This window comes from Cricetulus griseus, chromosome 2 (assembly GCF_003668045.3).
Source record: "Cricetulus griseus strain 17A/GY chromosome 2, alternate assembly CriGri-PICRH-1.0, whole genome shotgun sequence".
NCBI classification, from domain to species: domain Eukaryota; kingdom Metazoa; phylum Chordata; class Mammalia; order Rodentia; family Cricetidae; genus Cricetulus; species Cricetulus griseus.
The window spans coordinates 96,748,522-96,774,334 of NC_048595.1; the positions used below are offsets into that span (position 1 = coordinate 96,748,522).

Here is a 25,813-nt window from a genome sequence, read left to right on the forward strand (position 1 = left end):
AAAAACTGACTTTGGCATTTGAGATATGAGGCAGGAATGACCCATGAAGGAAGTTCTGCCAGAGAGCCAGTCACAGGGGAGGAGGGTTTGGAGGAGGGTTTAGCTGGTCATGGGGAAGAAGGGTCCAGAGAGCTGGCCATAGGGAGGGAGGGTCTCTCCCTCCAAGGAGCAAGCTACCCACTGAAGCAGCAAGGTGGAATATGTGAGAATACTGTGCCTGGCACATATCAGGCTTCCTATCCACCCCATCCCCTTCCTGAACCCAAATCCTAACCCAGGTCCACCCACCCAGCCCCCTACCAGGACACACAGAAGTCCTGGATGCCAAGTCTGCTCCAGTTTCGGAGCTATGTCGTGACTCCCCTGTGCCTAGTCTTTTTGGGTTTTGTTTTGGTTTTGGTTTTTTTTTTTTTTTTAAGATTTATTTATTTATTTTGTACACAGTGTTCTGTCTGCATGTATGCCCGCAGGCCAGAAGAGGGCACCAGATCTCATTACAGACGGTTGTGAGCCACCATGTGGTTGCTGGGAACTGAACTCAGGACCTCTGGAAGAGCAACCAGTGCTCTTAACCACTGAGCCATCTCTCAGCCTGTGCCTAGTCTTTATACTCTGTCATAGGTGCACAGGTGACAAAAGGGGATCTTTATTTTTGCTGTTGTTTTAAGATTTATTTTGTTGTCTAATTACAACTATGCCAGTCTGTGTGAGTGCAAGCCAGCAGAAGCCAGAGAGGGCATCAATTCCTAGGAACTGGGAGTTTGGACAATTGAGAGATGACATGTGAGTGCTAGGATTCAAACTCTGGTCCTTCTCTAGAGCAGCCAGTGAATGCTCTTAACCACTGAGCCATCTCTCCAGCCCCAGAATTCTCATTTTTAACACAGAACTTCTAACTTTAGGCCCAATCTCCCCTCATTGTTCAAAATTCTTCACTGAGGTCATCGAGATGGCTCATTGGGTAAAAACACTTGGCCTGCCAGCCTGACCACCTGAGTCTAGTCCAACATGGTGGAATGAAAGCCCCAGCTCCCCCAAAGTTGTCCTCTGACTTCCACATGCACTCACACACATACAGAGTAATATTTTATTTCATTTTCATTTTAACCCTTCAGAGGTTGTGCTGTCCCCAGAGCAATCCCTGAGCCAGCAGCATGGCATGCAGACCAGCAGCTGCTGAGGAGCACGCCCTCCCCAGCCTAGCCGCCCTGTGCACCTGTGCCTGCATTGTCCCAAGATCCCGGGGAGCCCTGCACTCATCGCACTCAGCAAGTGTGCTGGCCAGGCTTGTCATATGCACCTGCCCTGGCTCTTTTGGTTCTAACACATGCCCAAGTCTTGGCTATGTCAGGCACCCCCACTTGTTCATCCATGGATTTGGGGATCTCATATTATATCAGTGCTTTGGAAGAGCCTCTCCAGAGCAACTGAACTAAGACAGATCTCCTATCTGAGCTTCCCACAAGATATCGGGGCTCTTTTAGGGAGCACCTGTTACCTCTGCTATTCATAGCAGTACTGTGTAGCTTATCCAACATCTGGGTTAACTAGGACAGTGGCATCAGAGTGGTCTTGGACACCCAGTGTCTAGTGCCTACATGGTGTACAACAGGCACCTGGGAAATACAGGAAGCATTACCTTGAAAGAGTAAATGATGGATAGGAATAGCCACTCTTCAGCGACCCAGCTCATGCTCACTATGCTGTAAACTGACCAGTGAAGGCAGGGGTGCTGGGAGATAGCAGCTGTGAGCACATGAATTCACTTCCAGCACCCAGGTATAAAGCCAGGCATGGAATCACATGCTTGAAATCTCTGAGCTGGGGAGGGGTGATGGGCAAACTCCTGAGGTCCCTTGGCCAGCCAGCTTAGCCTAACTGACAAGTCCCAGGTCCAACTTAGAGACAAGAACAACACGGAAGACTGACCTCTGGCCTCTGTGCCTGCTGGCATGCACAGGAACACACACACACACACACACACACACACACACACACACACACACACACACACACACACACGCACGCCAATAAGGGGCTCCTTTTGCAGCTGGAATGCTAAAGTCTGGAAAGAGGCTTGCCAAAGTTGTCCCAATAAGACTTTAGCAGGACCAAGGTCTTTGTCCTTTCAGGCCTGCATGGGTGGACCCAGGTCCTGACCTGCCTGCCCACAAGTGCTTCCTGACGACGTAGGATGTGCCCAGGGGCCACTGACCTACATTGTCAGGAACTGCATCCTGCAGAGGGACTCTGGCCAGCTGCTCTCCTTCCCATGCACAGATGAGTTAGGCTTTCCCAGGCAGAGTGAGCATACCTCCCACTGAGCAGCGCTGGACCAGGAGCCAACATATCTACCCTCGGGACATCCTAAGCAGGTGTCCATAGAACCCTGCCAGTTAGGCAAGCATATCCTTAGCTTGGGTTCAGCCTGCAGCACCACAAACCCAGCCTTCTCAGAGTGCCAGGGGTCCTAAAAGCCTCTATGGATGCTCAACAGTGAAGTCATTCCCCACCGGAGCACAAAACAGGTTCATACCTACTGTCCCTTAGAGCTTAGCTTGATGCTTACAAGAAGCAGGGCAGTGTGGGTTAGGTTAGAAAGGCAAGTGGTGAGGTTGAGAGAAGTACCAGACAACCCTGTGACTTAGCAGCTGGAGAGCCTGGACTAGTGACTTAGTCATTCTGTGCCTTTGCATCCTGTAAAGTGAGCATACCATCTCGATGCATTCTGATGGTAGTGTTCTTACCCTAGCAACCAGCAGAAGGTGGGTCTTAGCCTTACCATCACTTATCCATTCTGTATCCATTACCATTGCATAGGGGGAGGCCAGTTCATAGCCCTGTGAGGCCACCTCTCATGGAAGCCTGGATGGAAGACTTGGGAGAGAAAGACCCTCTTCTGTTCTGCTTGCCGTGACATCATTCCTATGCCCATAGCAGTACCTAGAAAATGAGGATGCTTTAGTAGTTATGGGATGGATGGATGGATGGATGGATGGATGGATGGATGGATGGATGGATGGATAAATACCTGACTAATTGCCAGGTGAGAAACGGAAGGAAGAAAACTAAAGAGAATTGAGAAGACTGCAAATCTTCACAGCCCATCATCCCAAGCAAGAGCAACACTGTTAAGCCAGAGGAAATGTAATCCGTTGAAGAGAGGCAGGCCTGAAGCCCAGGCACAGGCCCTGGGCTATGTGGACAGCCCACAGTGAGATGAGCCCAGGGCGGTGCCCCATCCCCCATCAGCCCTTCATAGCTGCCCTGGAAGCTGAGCGGTGTCTCTACCACAATGCTTGGACATCTGGCCTCAGTGGCCTGTTAGGGACAGTGGGCACTCCCTTAGTCCCAGGGGATACCTCTGACAGCTTCCCCATTTGCAGCCTCACTGAACTGGTGATTCTGTGTTCCCAGAAGCTGGTTGGTTAATCCACAGCATGCCACATGGTTCTTTGGTGACCTCTAGTGGCAGTTTGGTGCACAACACTGATACCTCAAAAGCGCTCAGGGGGCGACTCTTCCTCCCCACAGGTGTGACTTCACAGTCTACTGTGGGCCCAAGTCTGACTTGGGATCCGGGATTACCCAACAATGGCTTGCTTAACTTGCTTTGAGATTCAGGCCCAGGGTCTCTTGGCTGTATTCAAAGACTCCCATCATCTCCTAGCCTCACAAGAACAGGAACCTCATTGCTCCTGAAGTCATCTCCATCCCTGCCACTGTGACTGATGGAGATGGGGCTGCAAGAGGGTGATGTGAAAAGTCAAGTTTGAAGGGCTGTTTCCAAGTCAGCACCTGTAACATGGGGAGGTAAAGGAAGAATCAGGCCCTTGGGCCCCAGGACCACTGCTTGTCTGAACTCTGAATGGGTTCTGTTATGTCTCTGTGGCCCTGCCCTTCTGCAGGCCAGGAGATGGCCAGGTTGCTGAGGGAGCTGTGCAGGGGACAGAATGGTAGATGTGGGATTTAAAGACGTCAGATGGGCGGATATGGAATTGGGTGGGGGTAGAATGAAAGATGCCGCGCTGGAATGAAGGCAGTAGAGTCAGGTCGTGGCAGTTCCATGGCCATTTTCTGATGGGACAAGGACCAACGGGCTTACTAGAGGAAGACAGATATTTGGGGAATCCAAGGCATGTAGAGCAGGGAGCAGCAGTCCACTCCACAAACCTGGAGCATCAAGCTCAACCCTAGATCAGTGAAAACTCAATCTGCTATAGAGTCAGGTTGAAGAAAGTGTCCTTCATGGATTGCCTGTCAAGACTCAAGAGGAAATCATTGCCCAAGACGAAGGTATCCCAGCCACAGCAGGTGTCGTGAAGGGTCATCTCCAGCCCAGGCCACTCTGACTTTGCATTCTAGAGGTCACCTCAAGAACATAGCATTCCTGCCCACATATGGACCTCAACCCCATGGACTCAAAGAAGCTAGGCTAATGTCTTTCTGTGGTTTGGCACAGCTAAATGCATAGAGCTCAAGTGTGTGAGCAGCCGAACAATCTGAAGAAAAGATGGCTAAGCCCACAGACCCCAAGGAGCCCAGGTTTTCCTGCTTCCATATGGGGATGCCGTCTTTTCTCACCCACAGTAACCCAGGCAGTGCCTCCCTCAAAGCCAGGCCTAGAAAGCAGCAAGGTGAGGGATGGCTTCTAGTCTTGCTTTCCTTCCATACCCATGGGCCCCATCAAAGTGCCCTCTCTTCTGATAATTGACCCTGCATGCCCACCCCTTACTGCCAGGCACAAACTTCAGCCTGAACACCTTTTTTTGACAATGTGCTCTTGGGGGGGGGCGCACTGGACTAGCAAACAGATTTGCTAAGAGAGGTCAACTTTACTTAGGAAGCTTCTTGCTGGTGGATTCCAAAGATGTATTGTGGGACCAAGCAAGTAAGTAAATATGGTGACTTGGTTGGAAATCAGAGATCTCACTGTGAGAAGAGGGATGAAATTAGAGAAGGGGAGAGCCACTCTGAGGTGTGGCTTTATCTGTAAACTACATGAGCAGATATGGAATAGATGATAGGAAGGAAGGAAGGAAGGAAGGAAGGAAGGAAGAAAGAAAGAAAGATGACCAGTGGTAGATAACATGGATGATAGATAGATGACTGACTGGTAGATGGTAGATAAAGGATACATAGATGATAAATGAATGATACATAATGATAGATGATTGAAGGTAAATAGACAAATAATTGATAATTGCTTAAATAATAGAGAAAGAAATATAAATAAATGCTAGAAAAGTGACAGATAACAATTGATACTTAATAGATAAGACTGATAGATGATAGATATATGCATGCATGTACACATATATACGTACATACACACATGCATACATACATACATACATAGGACTAAAAGTAATGATAACCTAAGACAGTGAGCCCACAAACTTCTCAGATGTTGGTTTCTAAACACCATTGCACTGAAAAGAAAAATAACCAGTTCCAACGCTGAAGCAAGGGAAATGCCAGGGGAGCTGAGAACATTCTGTACCAAGAAATAAGAAAGTGTTCAAAAAATAAGATGACAGGAACATGTGGGAAAAACATCAGAGGCAACAGGAAGGCGTTTTCCACTGGCCAAATCTGCATAAACTTGAGTCAAAATGCACGACGATAGCAATGGGTTGTAGTGAAGCCACAAGTAACAGGAAGGAAGAAAGTGCTGTCCTGCTGGCATGTCCAGATGGGGTGACAGTTAGCAAATCCCTGGTTCATAGTTCCCAAAGTCACTAGCCCCAAACTGATGTTTGTGGGAAACAGGATCTTCGAACAGGTGACTCACGAAGGGGAAATAGTACCTTTCAAGTGGTGAGCCAGTGAGCAGTTAAAATCACCAGTCACTGGACAAAGTGCCATCTTATGCCCTGAGGTGACATGCGGAGGGGACCTCTCTTATGCAGGATTTCTGCCCAGCATGCATAACCTGAGGCCAGTCATGACAACAGCCAGCAAATCCACATCAAGGGATACTTAGCAACAGTTAACTGACCTGAGTTCCTCAGGAATACAGATAAAATGAAAGACCAAAGTGGACTAGAGCATTGTTTGAGACTAAAGCAAGCCAGGGAGATATAAGAAAATGCAGTGCACTAATCCCAGGGAGAATCCTGTTTGGGAAAAAACAAAAAACAAAAACAAAAACCACAAGATGCCGTAAAGGAACCATTGGGCCCACTGGTGAACTGTAAAGGGGGCTAACAGAGAATAGACCATGTCACTGCTCCAGTTCAAAAGTGTGAGCATGTGGCTGCTGGAGAGTGTCCTCACCATTAGCAAACACACGCTGAGATATTTAAGAATGGAGTTAGAATGTCTGAAGATGACATTGTTCTAGCTTGTTCTAGCTCCTAGATTCTCTTTGGAAAGAGCACTGTCAACGAGCATTAGCAAACGCCACAGATCTCTGAAATGCCTCAGGAATGGCTGCCTGGAGTTAGGCACCCACTTCTTTCTTGTCCAATCAGCTTTGGCCCAGACGGCATCATGTGATATAGAACATGGCTGCCATCATGGCTTCGTCAATGTATGCTTTCTAGAAGGGCTTGTAGTGGACCCTCTGCATTGCTGGGCCAAGATATTCTGTAACTCCAGCTGCCCAAGCTCACTCCAGAGACTCCTCCAATCTCCCTCAACTTACAGCCAGTTTTCTCACTTGCTCTTTCAACAAGCCTTGCACCATCCCTTCTCTGGACTGAGTAGTTACTGGAATTTTCTTACTATAATATTTGTATTAGTTCTTTGAGAATTCCACACAATGTATTTTGATCATATTCCATGCACATACACTCTTCCCCAAACACCTCCCACATCCACACGTCTTCCTCCTCCTCCTAGTTTTGTGCCCCTCCCCCTAGTTTTGTGCCCCTCCCCCTAGTTTTGTGCCCCTCCCCCTCTTATATAACACAGAATCCAATTTGTGATGTTCATACATTCCTGGGTGTGGAGCCAACCACTGGAACATAGCCTACCTACTAGGGACCGCACCCTTAAAGAAAACTCTCTGTCTCCTGGAAGCCATCAGTAATCCATAGCTCCCCAGTACAAATATGGAACACTTCAGGAATTTGATTGTCATTGCCCAGGGGCCATGCTAATCCCATCTGTACTGTTCCAGTTTTAATACCTGTGCTGCCAAAGAGGAAACTGTCCCCCATAAGTCAGGTTTGATCATTTATTTTAATAAGGCAATTAAACAAGCTCTAGTTTTGTTTTGTTTTTGTTTTTTGTTTTTTTGGGTTTTTTTGTTTTTGTTTTTGTTTTGTTTTTTTGGTTTTTTGAGACAGGGTTTCTCTGTGTAGCTTTGGAGCCTATCCTCCAAGCACTCACTCTGGAGACCAGGCTGGCCTCGAACTCACAGAGATCCTCCTGCCTCTGCCTCCTGAGTGCTGGGATTAAATGTGTGCACCACCAACGCCTGGCTCAAGCTCTAGTTTTTTAAAAAGTAGAAAAGGGAGATTATTCAACACAGGCACACTAGAAGAAGGACAAAGAGATCCCATGAACTCCTCCCAAGCCATCCTTGGGTCCTCACATGAAGGCACAGCAAAGCGGTTCTAGTCAAGGTGTAGTGCAGGCCATCCTCACACCATCATGGTTTGGGCTCCAGTCTGTCCTGCAAGGTGATAAGCTGCAGGTAATCTCTTTCTGGAGACAAGCTCTCCAGCTGGCTGGCAGCAGACTTCAGTGAGGTTCCTCAGGGACGTTCCAATTCCTTAGGGTTCCTTGTTACTGAGAGGCAAGAGGGGCACAAGGATCTTCAGGATAGTCTTCATTTCATCGGGAGGGTTCAAGGTCTTATTAAAGCCTCAAGACACAGTACTGCCTCAGCCCTTTCCCTTAGAACTTCTGTCTAAAGTTGGACAGGTATGAAGAAGCCATGGGACCAGGGTTCTGGCTTAAGTTACAACCATAGAGCAGAACACAGTTGGTGCTAGCTGGTACCTTTGTCCCACCATGGGAATGCAATGGTCTCCTGATACACCACGGGTTATGGAGTATGGGAGGAAAGGGGGCCTTTGGCAAGGGACTGTGCTGCTGGAAGATGGCCAGTCCATCCCTGGGGTTTTTGTTTTCTCTTTATGCAGCCGGACCCAGCAGGCCGGGACATCTCCATCCGCCCACTGCTGGAACACTGCGAAAACACCCACATGACCATCTGGCTCGGCATCGTCTACGCCTACAAGGGGCTCCTCATGGTAGGTGCCAAGCAGGAGGAAGAGTTCGGGGACACTTCTTTGCCAGGCCTGTTTCTCCTAGGGGCCTTCACAACATGAAAATAAACAGAGCATCCCCCATATGACTAAGCACTTTGACTCTGTGGGGCCTGGTCTCAGACCCTGCCACAGCCGGGAGAGACAGGAAAGGCTGTATTTCCTCTACAAGCTATAAGGAAGAGCCCTTCCGGACTCCTCCAGTGAAGGTGGATCCAGGCAGTCCTTGACTTGTGATTGGTGGCTCGTCTCTAACTCCTTTCCCTCTTCTCTCTTAATCCTTAATGATGGATTTAGGGACCAATTAAATGATCTGGAAAAATTCCATTCACAGATCTCTAATTGTACCTCCAAAGACTCCTTCTCCCCCCCCACCCACCCCCCACATACATTCCACCACCAATAAGGTCACATTCACCACTTCCACGGATCTGGATGTGGATATACCTGTGAGGGCCACTACCGATTACAGATGGCTTGTGTTGCCAGAAAGTTCTTCCTAGTCTCGGCTCAGCACCTGTAGGTCCTCATTGCATGCCTTGAAGGTCTAAGAACATATGACCATCTCCTGCTGACACTGATGCCTTTCAGAGATCTGCAAACATGCCTGAGCTAGCTGGGCAGTGGTGGCGCATGCCTTTAATCCCAAGGCAGGCGGATCTCTGAGAGTTCGAGGCCAGCCTGGTCTTCAAAGAGAGTCCCAGTTCAGTCTCCATACCTACAGAGAAACCTGTCTCAAAAAAAAACAAAAAACAAAAAACAAAAAACTCTCTAATGCTGGTTTGGTGCATCCCAGTCAGAGCCACAGTCTGGCTCCCACCAAGCCCTGTCACTCACCACCATGGGCCCCACCTAGGCAGGGCCCTGCGTCTGGCCCATCCTGTGCTTCTTAGTTTCAGAGGAGACATGGCCTCTGGGGACTGAAGGAGCCATGCATGAAGAACCTGTGCAGTGCAGGCTTCCCGAAGACGATGGCTTCCTCCCCTTACCCGGAGTGTCTGCTTCCAAGGCTGGCATTTCCTAGTGAAGGACTAGGCACGGTGGGAGGGGGCACAAACCTGTAATCCCAGTGTTACTGAACTTGAGGTACAGCCTGTGCCCCCAATCAGCCAGCCATCCTCTATAAACCAATTAGAACAGCCAAATCTTTATGAAAAGCAGAAAGGGGAAGATTATGAAAACATTGGGAAGAAGGAGAAAGAAATCCAGTGACACCCCATCCCACCCCATTCTAAGTCCAAGGTCTGGAAGGAAGATTAAGGTTTAAGAAGTTGTACACACCGAAGCAGTCGTGGTCAAGGTGTGGTCCTGACCACTCTTGGTCCGCCCTTGCCTCTCCTGTGAGCTGTCTGATAGTTATAAATCTCTTTTCACTAGCAATGTTCCTCTCAGGCTGCCCAGGCCTTCTCTTCTCCCCAGTGAGATTCCTGGAGGAATATCTAGTTCCCTGAGGTCCATTGTTTCAATAGTCTGATAATCAAATTGAGGCTCACACATGTCTCTTTAGATACCTCCATCCCTGCCTGGATGAAGACCAAGGATGGAGATGGAGAATTCAAGGCCAGCCTGGGCAAAACCCAGTTTTAAAAAGTAAATAAATAGAATAATAGATCAGAAAAAGTACTAGATCAGGCTGCTAGAGGACACACTTACAGAAAAGGACTGGGGTGGGAATAGGAAGCCAGCATTGCAGTGTGAAGTGCCATTCGTCAGAGAAGCTCATTCAGGACTCCCCGTCTTGTCTCCCTGTCTTAGTCAGGGTTTCTACTGCATGGAAGAGACTCCATGACTGTGGCAACTCTTATAAGGGAAACATTTAATTGAGGGGGTTCACTTACAGTTTCAGAGGTTCAGTCCATTATCATCATGGCAGGAAACATGGCAGTGTGCAGGCAGACAAGGTACTAGAGCTGAGAGTGTCTTGCAGACAACAGGAAGTCAACTGAGACACTGGGTGGTATCCTAAGCATAGGAGACCTCAAAGCCCGCCCCCACAGTGACACACTTCTTCCGACAAGGCCACACCCACTCCAACAAAGCCACACCTCCTAACAGTGCCACTCCCTGTGAGCTTACATTAAAACTGCCACACACCCCCACCTCACCCAAACAGAGGCCCTGGGGGACAGGTATCACCCCATCTCCCAAGTGAGAGGGGAAATGACCTGTTCAGAGTCCCATGGCCAGTGACTCGTAGAGATCATTCCAAATCCTCTGGCTCATCTACTCTTCGTCTGCCCCATGACACCAAACTAAGTCACCCTCAAAAAGCAGTCATCACAGTGATGACAGACGTGGAGTGCCCTGACTTATGAGGTGAAAGAAGTAGATGAGGTATTGGTGGGAGAGCCCCAGGACCTTCAAGTCTCCCTTCTGCCTCCCTCACTGCCACCCAGGGGTGCAGATGTGCACTGCCCCCGTGGCCTACCCTCCCTCAGAGCGCTGGGAGGGCTGAAGCTTCCCCTAGGGCCTCTCTCCTGTCTACTTCTGTCCTGTTTACTTCTGTAGGGAGATGTATTGCTTAGGAAGGAAACTGCGCGTGAGAGGAAACCACAAATAATGGCAGTTAAAGATATGAGCAGTTTCCCCCTAGCAAACCCGCTCCAGAGATGCTGAGATGGCCTTGTCACCCCCCACATCCATGCCACGAAGTCTAAGACGGCTGCTGAGGTACCACTCATCACAATCCACTCTACCTGTTAGAAAGGAAGAAATGCAATTCCTTCCCCTCTAAGGGCACAGCCCAGAACTCGGGTACCACATTCCCTCTTACAGGGCATTGTCCAGAATCTGCCATATGCCAACTTTACTTCTAGAGAGGATGGGAAAGGTCTCTTTGTTCTGGGTACCTCTGCACAGTAGGGATGAGAGAAGTTGAGTCACAGGACACCTGACTAGCCTGCTAGAAAAATACTAGACTGAACTCTTCTACAAGCATAATCCACTTCCGCCCTCCAGCACTGTGTGGCCGCCGTCTTTCCTCTCTGTACCTCAGTGTTCTCCAGAGAGTGAGAGCAAACACTCAAGATCTTTTTTTTTTTTTCTTTTGATTTTTCAAGACAGAGTTTCTCTGTGTAGCTTTGTAAACCAGGCTGGCCTCGAACTCACAGAGATCCACCTACCTCTGCTGGGATTAAAGGCGTGCGCCACCACTGCCTGGCTTAACACTCAAGATCTTACATGAGGTTCCTTCACCCACGGCCTCTCAAAGGTCTCGGCAGAAGCCAGTTGTGAAGGAGAATGGGGGGGTGCTGACACACCCCAAGTCTGCATTTCTTCAGGGTGCAATTGGGGGGGCCACACATGAAGGCAGTTAGTGGCGACCTGAAGTTCCTGAAGTTTGATGAGCAGGCTCTGCCTGGTAATGACCATCTGCCCTTTGTGCTCACGTTTTCAGCTGTTTGGTTGTTTCCTAGCATGGGAAACACGCAACGTAAGCATCCCTGCCCTCAATGACAGCAAGTACATTGGGATGAGTGTGTACAACGTGGGGATCATGTGCATCATTGGGGCAGCTGTCTCCTTCCTGACCCGGGACCAGCCCAACGTGCAGTTCTGCATCGTGGCCTTGGTCATCATCTTCTGCAGCACCATCACTCTCTGTCTGGTGTTTGTGCCAAAGGTACCGCCTCTGCCTCTGTCCATCCCAAGGGGATTGCAGAACCCACCACACCTGGGGGGCGGGAGGGGGCGCGGCACGTGTGAAAAATGTGCTATGCACACAGGAAAAAAATTAGGAAATAAAGAGAACAAGATCCCCCAGAAACTTCACAAACTCTCATGACTCCCAAATCATCAAACTATTCGCGTTTACTTTGATATTCATGTTGTTGATGTGTTTCCTGTTGTTTTTTATTTTGTGAGGTGGGGAGGGAGATGCATGAGTGCCATAGCATGCATACTTCTGGAATCAGTTCCCTCCTCCCACCAGGTGGGTCCTAGGGATCGAACTCAAGTCATCAGACTTGGCGGCTGACACCTTTCCTCGCTGAACCTTCTTGCTAGTCCTTGGTCTTCATTTTTGGTTTATTTTTTTGGTTTTTTATTTTAATTTATCTTATTGTTCTATGTGTATGACGATTTTACATGTGCGTGTGTATGTGTACCATGGGCATGACTGGTGCCTTCAGAGGTTAGAAGCCCTGGGTTTGGAGTTACAGATGGTTGTGAACTGTCATGTGGGTGGTAGGAATCAAACCCAGGTCCTCTGTTAGGGAAATGAGTGATCTTAACCACTGAGCCATCTTTCCAACCTCCTGGCCTTAGCTTTTGAAAGACTAGAAGCCTTGCCTCTGAAGACAAGACTGTAACTGCAGCGCATCCATTCTTTGCCTTTGCCTGTTTAACCTAGCTTCCCACCCTTCATCTTTTCCCACGCCCGCTGCATCACTGAGGGTCGTCCGTCCGTTGCTTTCATGACCACTTGATCCCTTATTACTGAATGTTACAATTGGTATAGTTTTTTGTTTTGTTTTTTTGTTTTTTTGTTTTTTTGTTTTTTTTTTTTTTTTTTTTGAAACAGGATAGCCTTGCCGATGTGTAGCTCTGTGTAGCCTTGGCTGTCCTGGAACTTACTCTGTAGATCAGGTTAGCCTTGGACTCACAGAGATCCACATGTCCCTGACTCCCAAGTGCTGGGATTAAAGGCATGCACTACCACTCTCTGACCTATTGTAGATTTTTTAAAGGACATTTTTCTCTACATAACACATTTTTCTTGTTTCCAATTATCTGTTGTAAACAGTCTTGGAAGTGATGTTTTTGGGTCGAAAGGAACAACCTTTTTTTTTTTTTTTTTTTTTTTTTTTTTTGGTTTTTCAGAGACAGGGTTTCTCTGTGGCTTTGGAGGCTGTCCTGGAACTAGCTCTTGTAGACCAGGCTGGTCTTGAACTCACAGTTATCCGCCTGCCTCTGCCTCCCGAGTGCTGGGATTAAAGGCGTGCACCACCAATGCCGGGCAGGAGCAACCATTTTTAGTGTCCACTTATATTTTACAGTGCAAGCACTTCCAACCTTTTGACATTGTGACACCATGTTGTCATCTGCTATGTTCATGTTCAAGAACCAATTTCTTAACACAATTGGGTTTTTTTTTAAAAAATTACACAAAAATATATAGCTTCAAGTAAGCATATGATTTTGTGTTGAGCAGGATCCATATAGCTCCCCTCAGCCACGTATTGCCTGTAGTCATAGGTTGGACATACACACCAATCTGGAGGACCAGCTCAAAGAGATATTTTGCAAGCATTATCCTTTGCAGCCATGAATGAAGAGGCCTTAATCTCTTGGGGGCCCGTGCAACCTAACCTCAGTGACTTCAAGGGGCAGGAAACAGTGGGGGAAAGTCACCCCTGAGATGGGAGTGTTAGTGGCAGAGAAGGAGAGAAGAGAGGTCCCTGGGGTCCCTGGGGTCCCTCCATCCCCAGGCACACTCATCCAACCAGGGCTGACTTTGAGATCTTCCGGTGTATATCCTCCTTCTCTAATTGTCCATTCCCTGCTCAAGTCCCAGGCCAGGGTCACCCCTTCCCTGCTTGCACTCTGACACTCTCCATCCTGAAAAGTGTGTCAGATTCTCCAAGCCCAGCTCTGATTGAGTCATTTGCTCCATCACCTTTGACAGCTCTGTCACCTTTGACAGCATCTCATTGATCTCTGGGCACAGAGGCCAAATTCCCAATGTTGAACTGTGTTTCAGCACTTGGGGGCTCTTTCAATACCCCGAAAACCCCATCTTCCATCCAAACTGCCCTTCCCAATCCAAGAGTGGTGCCACATGCCTGTAATCCCAGCATTTGATAGACAGACACAGGAGAACCAGAAGTTTAAGACCAGCCTGGGCTACATTGTAAATTGAGGTCAGCCTGGGCTATCGAAGACCTTGTCTTAAAAAATAAAAGCTGGTGGGGCGGTGGTGGTGCATGCCTTTAATCCCAGCACTCAGGAGGAAGAGGCAGGCGGATCTCTGTGAGTTCGAAACCAGACTGGTCTACAAGAGCTAGTTCCAGGACAGCCTCCAAAGCCGCAGAGAAACCCTGTCTCGAAAAACCCAAATAAATAAATAAATAAATAAATAAATAAATAAATAAATAAGTAGCTGGCCAAGACCAGTCAGAGGCTAAAACCCTTGCCACAAAGGCTTGGCAACCTGATTTGGAGCCCCAGAGTCCACAAGAAGATGGGAAGAAAGAACAGGCTCTACAGAGTTGTTCTCTGACCCCCACATGCATGCTTTGCTATGTGCCCACACACAATAATAAATATAATAATAATAATTGCCCTTTCTTAAGTACCCCAAGACCCAGACCCCTTGTCCTTTGCCTATGCTGGATTCCAACCTTGGAATTTCTTCCTGCACTATCCCTTCCAGACAAGCCCCCTCTCCCACTCCTACTCCTACCCCTGCTCTTCAGGGCTAAGCCCAGGGCCCGCCATGGGCTAGGGGAGATTCTAGAATGCATAGATAAGATCAGGGCCAAATCACAACTTTCTGTCTCAGAATTTTTTAAAATTTTTTCCATGGGGCTGAGGGGGGGTGCTACTGTAGTTAGCAGCTCAAACTGCTCTTGCAGAGGAACCAGATTCAGTTCCTAGCACCCAGTCAGATGGCTCATAACCGCACCTATAACTCTAGCTCCAGAGGATCCAGCTCCCTTTTCTGGTCTCCACAGGCACCTGCATCACATAGACACACGTAACCAAACCCACATATATGTACACATATACACATAATTAAAAATAAAATAAAATATTTTTAATTGTTCAAACACGCCCAGACCCCCGTCACACAGAACCTGTACTATAACAGATGTGAGGTGTCTATGCTGTTAAATGCCTTTCCCGGGGCAAAGAGGTCAACAGCTAATCACTAAACTCACTGTGGTTGTGAGTCTTCACTTTCTTCCATCTCACTGTTGTAGAAACACTCCACAGTGGGACTCCACTCAGGGCCATGGATTGCCTCTGCCCCATGGTGGGGTGTGGAAGAGCAGGGTCAGGAGGCCGACTCTCCTATCCCAAAAGGACTCTAAGGCTCAGTGAGGGGAAGCTGCCTGGCCGCTGTCATGCCCAAGCCTATGCCAAAGCCTGACCTGAGCCCAGGGCTCCTGAGCCCCAGTCCATTCCAGAGTAGAACCGGGTGGAGGGACATGGTTGGGGATCAGAGAACATGGCAGGAGTCTCACTCAAGTCTCCTCTGTCTCTTCAGCTCATCACTCTGAGGACAAACCCTGACGCAGCCACCCAGAACAGGCGATTCCAGTTCACACAGAACCAGAAGAAAGAAGACTCAAAGACCTCCACTTCAGTCACCAGCGTGAACCAGGCAAGCACATCACGCCTAGAAGGACTGCAGTCAGAAAACCACCGCCTACGGATGAAGATCACAGAGGTGTGTCCACAGCTGAAAGCCACCCATCCTCCTGTCCTGGCCCCTTTACCTGGCCTCCAAGCTATCCCTGCTCCACAGTCCTCCAGAACACCCCAGGTCATGACAGCAGGGAGTTTGTCACATCTGACCCAAACTTAGTGCCCAGGTGGCCTGGACTCCTAGGGTTCAACAGTTCCCAATCCCAAACATGTTCAGAGAAGAAACTTTGGAGTATCTTCATGAAGGGCCTGCATAACTCCCTGACGCATAGCAGGGAAAGAGGGTACAAGGACAGGTTTCCTCAGAGATAGGCTTTGCTGCAGTGAAAGTGAATCTGTTCCCAAGATCTGAGCTGCTTCTTGAAAAGGCCAGAGAGGCCATAGCTAGGGTGCTTTATGTCTAAGTCACACCCTCAGATAGAACAGGACCCCCCCCTCTCTCTCCCCTCTCTCTCTCTCTCTGCCTAAGGTCAGGTGTCTGACTGGACCTGCATCTGGCCTGAGTCAGGTTAGGATACTAGCCAAGTAACAGCAGCAAAGAGGCTTCAAAAGCAAGCAGCCCCAAAAGGGAGGCTGAGGAAGGAGAGTCACAAGTTTGAGGCCAGCCTGTGCTCCATAGTGAGGGCCCATCTCAAAAAAGAAAATGACCCAAAGAAAGTGTTAGCCGGGTCATGGTGGCGCATGCCTTTGATCCAGCCCTTAGGAGGCAGAGGTAGGTAGATCTCTGTGAGTTTGAGGCCAGCCTGATCTACAGAGTGAGTTCCTGGACGGCCAGGGATATAGAGAGAGAAATTCTGTCTCTAAAAAAAAAAAATGTATATTTCTCTCACCTAATTGTCCTGAAGACAGGGGTCCCCACAGGGCCATTTGTGGAGTGAAAGTCCTTTTCTCCTGCTCCCTGCCACTCCCCAGGCACAGCAGGGTGAAGGTATGGAGGTCTTAGGAAGTGAAGACACAGAAAGCCCACACAAGGGATCACCTCTTAAGGAAATGACATACACACAGCCAAAAAAAAAAAAAAAAAAAACAAAACAAAACAAAAAAACCCCACAGTTTAGTTCCACCTCCCTGTGCTACCAAAATTTTCATGAGCTCACTTAGCCACAGAGGATGCTGGGAAATTTAGTTTCTTATTAGACACTTTGGGGGGGGGGGAAGCAGGTAAATCTGAACGTCAATCATGTTTTCATTAAGGGCATACTCCATACCAAGTGCAGGCTATACCTAAATTGCAAAGAGGGCTTTTGCTCTCTGAGGTTTAAATTCCACTGAGACTTCCGTGTCTTCATTTGCTAGATCATTTGCTAGATCCAGTGACCTCTACGGGACTCATAGAGCCCCACCATATAGAGAGGGCCAACACACTCGGTCCATGCACCTGAAACGCTTTAAGACAGAGCATTCCACATCCGCCTCTGTGTCGAGGAAGAGTCAGCCTTTGCCCCTCTGAGCCCATTGCTAGTTCTGTCTTATTATCAGACATCTATAACAAGCAATAGCACAGCACCATGTTAAGACTTCCACTTCCCTTCCAGCAGTGTAATCTCCCATTGCGGGAAGTCTGAGCTGCTGCTGAGAGCCCCAGTGTAGCTTTGTTTGCCCTAGAATTAGGCCACAGTCTGACTTCTCATTGGGCCCATCCTCCACTGCCAGCCCTACCACTGTGTAGCACAAATAAGGTATTTTTTCCTTTCATGTAGAAACTTATTAAGCAGCAAGTTTGCCCCTGACCTCAGAAGAGTAATATACAGTTACTGTGGCTCCCTTTGTGTTCTATTGTAGGATACACACTAGCCATTCCAACTAGCACTACCCACCACTGCACAGGCTCCTCTAACCTGGGCATGACTGAGCCCCATCATGCTCAGCTCCCCCAGGTGACCCCAGCTGGCTGGAGCCTGTATGATAGTGTGGGCCTCAGAGATGCCTACGAGCTCTGCCTTCAGGCCTCCTGGCTGGGGGTCCGATGGGTAGCTACAATGATATTGCTGACAGTCCTCTAGCAGTTGGTCCCATCTTTATGTGTCAGGCACTGGGCTAAATTTCCCATACATCATCTCACCAAGTCTCCGTCCACCCTATGAGGTAGGAACTGTGATGTCCTGGTGCTACAAATAGAGACTGAGACTCACAAGCCATCAAGTGCAGCCTGAGCTGGCCTGTTCCCTTATCCCTGTTCCTTGCCCTTCTTGGTCCCTCTCAGGGCTCAAGCCCAGACATCCCTGGTCCATCTCCTCCAGGCTCCTGCTTGAATGAGTGCAACAAAGTTCTTTTCAAGATACAGAGGTCATGCTGGGTGGTGGTGGTGCACACTTTTAGTCCTAGCACTCTGGAGGCAGAGGCAAGCACATCTCTGAGTTGGAGGCCAGCCTAGTCTACAAAGCAAGTTCCAAGACAACCAGGGCTACACAGAGAAACCCTGTCTCAAAAAAAAACAGAAAGAAAGGAAGAAAGAAGGAAGGAAGGAAGGAAGGAAGGAAGGAAGGAAGGAAGGAAGGAAGATGGATGCAGAGGCAAAATCCTGGTGGGCAAGGGCTGGGGCTGGGGACTTGGTCTCAGCTGGAGCCTTGTCTTCCAGCTGGACAAAGACTTGGAAGAAGTCACCATGCAGCTACAAGACACACCAGAGAAGACCACATACATCAAGCAGAATCACTACCAAGAACTCAACGACATCCTCAGCCTGGGAAACTTCACAGAGAGCTCAGGTGAGAAGAGACAGGCCCCAGAGATGGGACCCATCACTGGATATGAAAGTAAGGCTCTGCGAGAGCATGGGCTGGCTGGCCTGAGCCACGCACACAGGCAAAGCTGGCCTACTGGGCCCTCATCTCCTGCCTACAGTTTTGAGTCTGTTCAGAATCTGCTCCCCACATCCCCAGTCCTGAGCTTCAACTTCTCACCCTCAGGCACCATGTCCACTTGTACACAGCAGCGCCCCAGTGTTCTGACAGGGACACACCTTATTTCCCTCTCTGTTCCTCAGCCGATGAGGCATGGTAATTCTTCAAACAGCATTTCACTGTTCACGAAGCAACTCATCTACGTACAGGGAAACAGTCAGGAGACTGTACTACCAACCACGTGAGAAGAGTAGGTCACCATGACATGGGCCATACTATCTACTTCTCAGCAAAAGCCAGTGTGGGTGGTATGTTTGGAAGGGGACATTTGACTGTGATGTTGGAAATCAGGCTAGCCCTCCACAAACACAAAATGTTAAACTTGAGTTAGCAGCTTCCCAAGCAGGCATTCACCCTTAGAAATACATCACCGGTAGGTGAGAAAGACTACCAGCAACAATCATGTACATCATTTAAAGTGATTTTGTTAATTATGAAACAACAGAGCTCATTGTGCAGCCACTTACAAGTGAGGTAAGGAATGGGAGATAGCTGCATGGCAGAGTGTCTGTTATCATGTTTGAGGCCCTGGTTTCCATCCCCAGCAAGGTTGGCAGAGATTAAAGGGGCTGGAGAGACAACTCAATGGCTAAGAACACTTAAAGCTCTTGAGAGGACCTGGGTTCGGTCCACAGCACCCACACTGAGCAGCTATAGCTCCACTTCCAGGTGTCTGATGCCCCTCTTCTGGCCTCCTTGGGTATCTGCATGCCTGTGAAGCACATAGACTCATACAGGCACACACATACACATTAAAATAAAAAAAAAAATTTTGTAGGGGAAGCTGTAGCCACGCCTTCTTAGGGGCTGGCTACAGGGGTACCTGAGCAGGCTGGTGAGGGCGTGGTCAGAGTGAGTAGGGGGCTGCGTTTCGGTTTCGTTTTCTCTCTTTGCTTCTTGCTGTACAGACTACCACTGGCTGGCTGGTTCGCTCTGTAAGTAAGGCTTTTCCCTATTAAATACCCTTATATTTCTACCTGACTCCATATTGGTAATTTCCTACTATATCTGGTGTCAGAAGAATGCTATGCCCCCTTTCCCCATTGTTGTCACTTAGGATACTGTATATGCCTAGTTAGGAATAGTTTCCTATTGTTTATGGTTCGGGGAAGGAGGTGTTCAGGCTTGGACACCTCTTTCAGATGACTTTAGGGTTTAGTTAAAATAGATAGTTAAGAGGTGACATAAGCAGATTGTTGTACCTTTATACTGTTAAGTTTTAATCCTCTTTTAGACTAAAAGGGAAATTGTAGGGGAAGCTATAGCCACGCCTTCTTAGGGGCTGGCTACAGGGGTACCTGAGCAGGCTGGTGAGGGCGTGGTCAGAGTGAGTAGGGGGCTGCGTTTCGGTTTCGTTTTCTCTCTTTGCTTCTTGCTGTACAGACTACCACTGGCTGGCTGGTTCGCTCTGTAAGTAAGGCTTTTCCCTATTAAATACCCTTATATTTCTACCTGACTCCGTATTGGTAATTTCCTACTATAAAATCTTTTTTTAATTTTTTAAAAAGCTGTGAGGTAGATCTCCAAGTACAAGAAGCTACTAGCATTATGATGTATATGCACACATACAGAGACATGCAGCCTGTCTTATGGCTTCGATTGCAGTGAAAAGACACCATGACCACTGCAACTCTTAAAAAAAAAATTTAATTGGGGCTGGCTTACAGAGATTTAGTCCATTATCACCATGGTGGGACATGGTGGTGTACAGGCGGACATGGTGCTGGAGTAGGAGCTGAGAGTTCTGTCTTGATGGGCAGGCAGAGAAGGAGGCTGTGTGCCACACCAAACATAGCTCAAGCATATGCAACCTAAAGCCCACTCACAGTAACACACTTCCTCCAACAAGGCCACACCTATTCCAACAAGGCCATGCCTCCTGATAGTTGCCACTCCCTATGGGCCAAGCATTCAAACACCTGAGGCTATGGGGACCATAGCTATTCAAACCACCACAGCTATATGTGAGCATGTGTGTAAGTGCAGTTTTTTAAGGACTAGAGACAAGCATGTTGTCAGCAATGTGCTATGGGAAAGATGTGGTACTGCAGAGCACAGTGGCAAGCATTCTGTTATTTCTCATGTACACACTCACCTGCTGTTTGACTTTTGTCAGCACTCATGTGTCATTTGTTATAAAGTTGTTTTAGGGGCTATGACTGCAGCTCACTGTAGAGAACTTGCCTATCTGGACTCTGAGTTCAACCTCCAGTGACACACACAAAACCTGTGTTTAAATCAATGAAAATATTTTGTTTCTTTTATTCTCATATTTTCCTTTTTCATTCCCCACCTTTTCCCTTACAGTGTTCTTATTATAGAAGAATCTGTATTAGTAGTTTTGACAGAAAGTCACATGTAGCCCAGGCTAACCAAGGATGATCTTGAACTCCTGATCTTCCTGTCTCTACCTGAAAGTACTAAGATTATAAGTATGTACAGGCTTTAAAAGTCATACACGTGTATAAACACACACATATATATTACATAAAATGTTAATTGTAAAGAAATATTTTCATTAAAATAGTTCTAAAAAAGTTTAAAGAATAAAAATTACTCCTGGGCCAAGCATAGTGACATACACCTTTAATCCCAGCACTCTGGAGGCATAGGCAGACAGGTCTTTGTGAATTAAAGTCCAGCCTGGTCTACACAATGAATTCCATACTAGCCAGAACTGCATATTGAGACCCTGCCCCGCCCCAAAAAAATCAGTCCTAATGCTTCTAGTATTTTACAAAGGAAAGCACTTCAGGTTAGTTTAGGGAAATTTTTTCAATTAACTTCCCTGGGATACGTGAGTGGTCACATGGAAAGAATAGAGATAGATCTTCACTTTGTACTTTGTACTTCACTTTGTAACATAAAAGTTAATCTCAGTTGAACACAGATTTAAATATAAGAGGTGAAGCATAGAACGTTCTGGGAGAAATCAAGTGATAAGATCTTAAAAAGTCCCAGAAGGGGCTGTTCTTTTTCACTTTAATAAAAAACAGAAGCCAGGAGGACTGAGAGTTTGGGAATAGACTGGGCTGTATAGTAAGATGCTCATTTGTTGTGGTGGTTTGTTGGTTTGATTTGTTGTTGTGTCGTTTTGGTGAGGGGTAGGTTTTTTGGGTTTTTGTTATTTGTTTTTTGTTTGTTTGTTTTTGGGTTCTGATTTTTTTTTTCTAGACAAGGTTTTTCTGTGTAGCCCTGGCTGGCCTGGAACTCACTTTATAGACCAGGCTGGCCTCAGACTCAGAGATCTGCCTGCCTCTGCCTCCTGGGTGCTGGAATTAAAGTCGTGTATCACCACGCCTGGTGAAGATGCTGAGTTTTAAAACTAAATGTTGTTAAGCAAACAGCTAAGAGTCTGGGGAGCTGGCTCTGTGGTTAAAACCTGTTTGCTTCACCAGCTCTACTACGATGGTTCGAAACCATCCTTAACTCCAGCTTCAGAGGATGCAATGCCCTCTTCCGACCTCCCACACACAAAATAAAGTGAATAAGACTAATTTTAAAAGAAAGGAAACAGGCAAAAAAGAAGATCTTCTCAAATATAGCTGCTTAAAGTAGACATTATTCTGCCCCACTTTCTGCTGTTGGCATTCAGTCTGTATGTCATAGATTCTGTGCTACTATAACCAAATAACACAAACTTGACAATCAAGCGCCACAGAAACAGGGGCAAGGGAGATAGTTCAGTTGGTAAAGTGCTTGAAGGACCTGAGTTTAATCTCCAGAACCCACATGAAAAGCCAAGTGTAAGAGCGAATGCTGTCATCCCAGCACGGGAGAGGCAGACTACCTGGGCAACTTCCATGTCAATGAGAGACCTCATCTCAAAGGATAAAAACAAAAAGTGGAAGGTGGCCAACACCTGAGGAATACAGAGGTGTATGGCAGGATGCCCAAGGAATGACACTCACAATATAAACACATTATGAACCTGTTACACCACACACAAAGGAGGAGAAAAAAATGAAGGAAGGGGAGGGAGGAGAGAGAGGGAGGGAGAGAAGGAGGGAGGGAGGGAGGGAGGGAGGAAGTAAGGAGAATAAAACATAACATAAACATATTTTCTTGTAGCTCTAGAGGCCAGGAGTCTGGAACGAGGGTATTGGTAGGCTCAGTGTCTAAAGAGGTCCTTGCCTCTGTTTTTGAGATGGTGCCTGGACTACTTCGTTCTCTGGAAAACAATGCCCTCACAAGCAGAAGGGACAGAACAGGCTCAAACTCCCTTGAGCCCCTTGAGGAGGACCCTAAACCCTTCCCTAAGGGATTCACCTTCTGAAGTCACCACCTCTTAACTCACCTCTTAATTTCATGCAGAGGTGTGTGCCTGTAGCCCTAGCAACCCAGAAGGCTGAGGCAAGAGCATCATTTGAACCCAGAAATTCAAGGCCAGCCTGGACAACATAATGGTATCCCACCTCAAATAGATAAATAAAAATAAAACTGTGAACTTAAAAGGACACTTCAGACCACAGCACTGGGGCTATTCAGTCAACACTTGCTAGTCATGGCATTGGTGCAGTTACGTTCTGTAAGGTCACCATGAATAGTGACAAACCCCAGTGCTCTGGGGGAAGCACAAGGTGAGGCTCCTGTGAGCTCTTCCCAGGTTGGCACTTTTTGTCAACCAATCAGTATCTTGCATTGTTCTGTACATGTCACCTTCCTAGCACACACTGTACATTCAGCGTCACCGTGCAATGGCCAGCAACAGTATAGCTTGTGCCTGACACCTGTGTTTTAGGAACACTCAGCACTACACTTGGGGACCATTTTAAACAGGAAAGTTGCCAAGAGAGAAAAAAAATATGTCAATCAGCACAAAAACAACTTCAAGGATAGAACGGTGTGGAAGCTGCACAAAAAGAGGCTTGCCTCGGGCCGGAACATATATGCCAGGCAACTCAAAATTACTCACACAGCAACTCAAAATTGCTCACACATCATATGCATCAAAAAAAAAAAAAAAGACCACAGTACATCTGGAGTATTGATTGCAGGCTGACAAGTCCATTTTAGAAAGCAAATGAGTTTGCAAATGCAGAATCCATGAATAATGTGGATCAACTCACATGGGTGCAAAAATCACATACCTAAACCATCCCCATGACAGCAAAAACCAAACAAAACACTGATGTGCCTCTCCTACCAAGCAAACCCAAATCTCTTGGGCCGGGTACAGACTCCACATTTCTCTGATGTCTCCAGATGTTTTGGAAGCCCAAGGAGGGATTTACTTGGCCATCGCCTGTGGTCACACACATCCTTTTTTGAGTGGTGGTCCCCAGAGTTTAGGTAACTAGTTCATAGAGAATTTTACCCTTTCTCACTATACCACTATGCCCAACAGGATGAACTTTAGTAGAATTCCTCTGTCTAAGATACACGGCCCGCATCAGTCCACTTGATTCCCATCCTACTTTTTGTTTTTTCTTGAATTGAAAGAGGACAGATCACCCACACACTTGCCCACTGCTGTTGTCCATGGACAGCAGCTCCTCAGCTCACCGCCTGGGTCCAGAAGGGCTGGGAGACACACCCTGGCTCAAAGAAAAGCAAGGAATCATGGACTCTGTTATCCCATGGACAGCATCCTCAAGGCCCCATGGTTGATTTTTTAAAAACTAACTTAACTAAATATGTGATACTGTTCTCTACAGATGGAGAAAAGGCCATTTTAAAAAATCACCTTGATCAAAACCCCCAGCTACAGTGGAACACATCAGATCCCTCTAGAACATGCAAAGATCCCATAGAAGACATCAACTCCCCAGAACAGTAAGTACCTTCTCCACATGAGAACTGTGTCCCAGAGCACATCTGAGATCCCAGATACTGGAATGTAGCCTGAGGGAAAAAAAAAAAAAGCCTCTGGGAGCAGGAAGCCATCCTCTGGGCACATTCCCTACAAACAGTCTTTTAGAAATTAAAGCTACTCACTGACTTGAAGGCCATTAAGACCTTAAGATAAGACCAAGAGAAGGGAGCCAGAGGGCAGCTACCTTTCTTATCCTGCCTCCATCAGTACGTGCAAGTGCCTCACTGCCAGCTCATCCCCTCCCCAGCATCTGGTTTCTTTCCAAGAGTTCCAGGGACTTTGCCGAGGAAGGGACTCACTCCCAGAGAAGGTAGCACAAAGAGGATGGTACTTAAACTGTGTCATGAGCTCCAGAGGAGTCTTTTTCCAGGTGGGACACATAAAAACAAAAACACAAGGAGCACCAGGGTGAATTGTCAGAAAGGAGCCACCAGAGGGCAGGACTTGGGGGAGAAGAGACAGAAGATACACCCAGAGCATTTGGAGAGATCTTAGGGACCACATTTCCCTGCCTGCCCCCTTTTGTGACTTCCCAACGTTAGGATGGCAGGGTTAATCACCAAAGAAGCTGAAAGGCCAGAAAGGAGCCTGCTGGGAGGGTTGGGCCACTGGGTACAGCGGTGGCAGAGGGCAGGGAGGAGGGATCAGGCAGGTAGGAAGTCTGGGATTGAAATCTGGGGCCTGGGATCAAAAGCTGTATCCCACAGAGGCCTGTGCAATTCAAGATGAGTAGTACTTATGTGTGAAGCATTGCTTGAGTCCTCATAATTCTGCCATGGCAGTTACAGTAGTCAGCAAGCCTCCACCATGGGGGGATAGGGAGGTGGCAAGATGCAATCTTGTTCCTGCTAGTTTTCCTGGCTATTCCCACAGCGAGACAGTTAGGTATTTGTGAACCTCTGTCAAATGCCTGCTTCGTGTCTGAAGGTTTAGACTATTGAGCCAACAGATCTTGGATTTGAGGGGACGCAGATTCCTACACTTAGATAGTTGAACCAAAGTGGGAGCAAGTGACTTTCAGGACAGCAACCATCCCTCTCTGACCCTGTCTCCCTTTCCTGCAGCATCCAGCGCCGGCTGTCCCTCCAGCTCCCGATCCTCCACCACGCCTACCTCCCGTCCATTGGAGGCGTGGACGCCAGCTGTGTCAGCCCCTGCGTCAGCCCTACCGCCAGCCCCCGCCACAGACATGTGCCACCTTCTTTCCGAGTCATGGTCTCGGGCCTGTAGGGGTAGGAGGCCTGGGGCCGGAGCCTCCCCGGGAACAGCACCATGCTGGGCCAAGGCACCTGCCACTGGCACACTGACAGCAGTGAGAAGCTGAACACTATGCTGCCTCTCCAGACTGCTGGAATGGCGCTCAGGCAGAGATGGACTCGGCACCGACCTCGAGCCTTATCTGTGAAGGTCTTACTCTCATGAGGGAGAGGAATGGCAATGACTTCTCCTTGGTGTCTGCAAACAAAGAGGAGCTGGGATGTCTGAAACTTGCAAAAACAAAT

The 25,813-nt window shown here is 47.8% G+C and overlaps 1 protein-coding gene and 1 non-coding gene across 2 annotated transcripts in view; one reads left to right on the forward strand and one right to left on the reverse strand.

Annotated features, from left to right (window-relative positions):
• Positions 1-25,541, forward strand: part of Gabbr2 (gamma-aminobutyric acid type B receptor subunit 2) — a 344,902-nt gene extending 319,361 nt beyond the window's left edge. Inside the window, 6 exon segments of the mRNA XM_027403592.2 lie at positions 8,097-8,207; positions 11,620-11,844; positions 15,433-15,615; positions 18,172-18,301; positions 24,154-24,271; positions 25,376-25,541. Of these exon segments, the coding sequence (XP_027259393.1) occupies positions 8,097-8,207; positions 11,620-11,844; positions 15,433-15,615; positions 18,172-18,301; positions 24,154-24,271; positions 25,376-25,541 (933 nt within the window).
• On the reverse strand, positions 7,053-7,154 carry LOC113834466. Its single transcript, XR_003482972.1, has one exon. It is a non-coding gene; the product is annotated as a U6 spliceosomal RNA (small nuclear RNA).
• Positions 25,542-25,813: the final 272 nt, after the last annotated feature.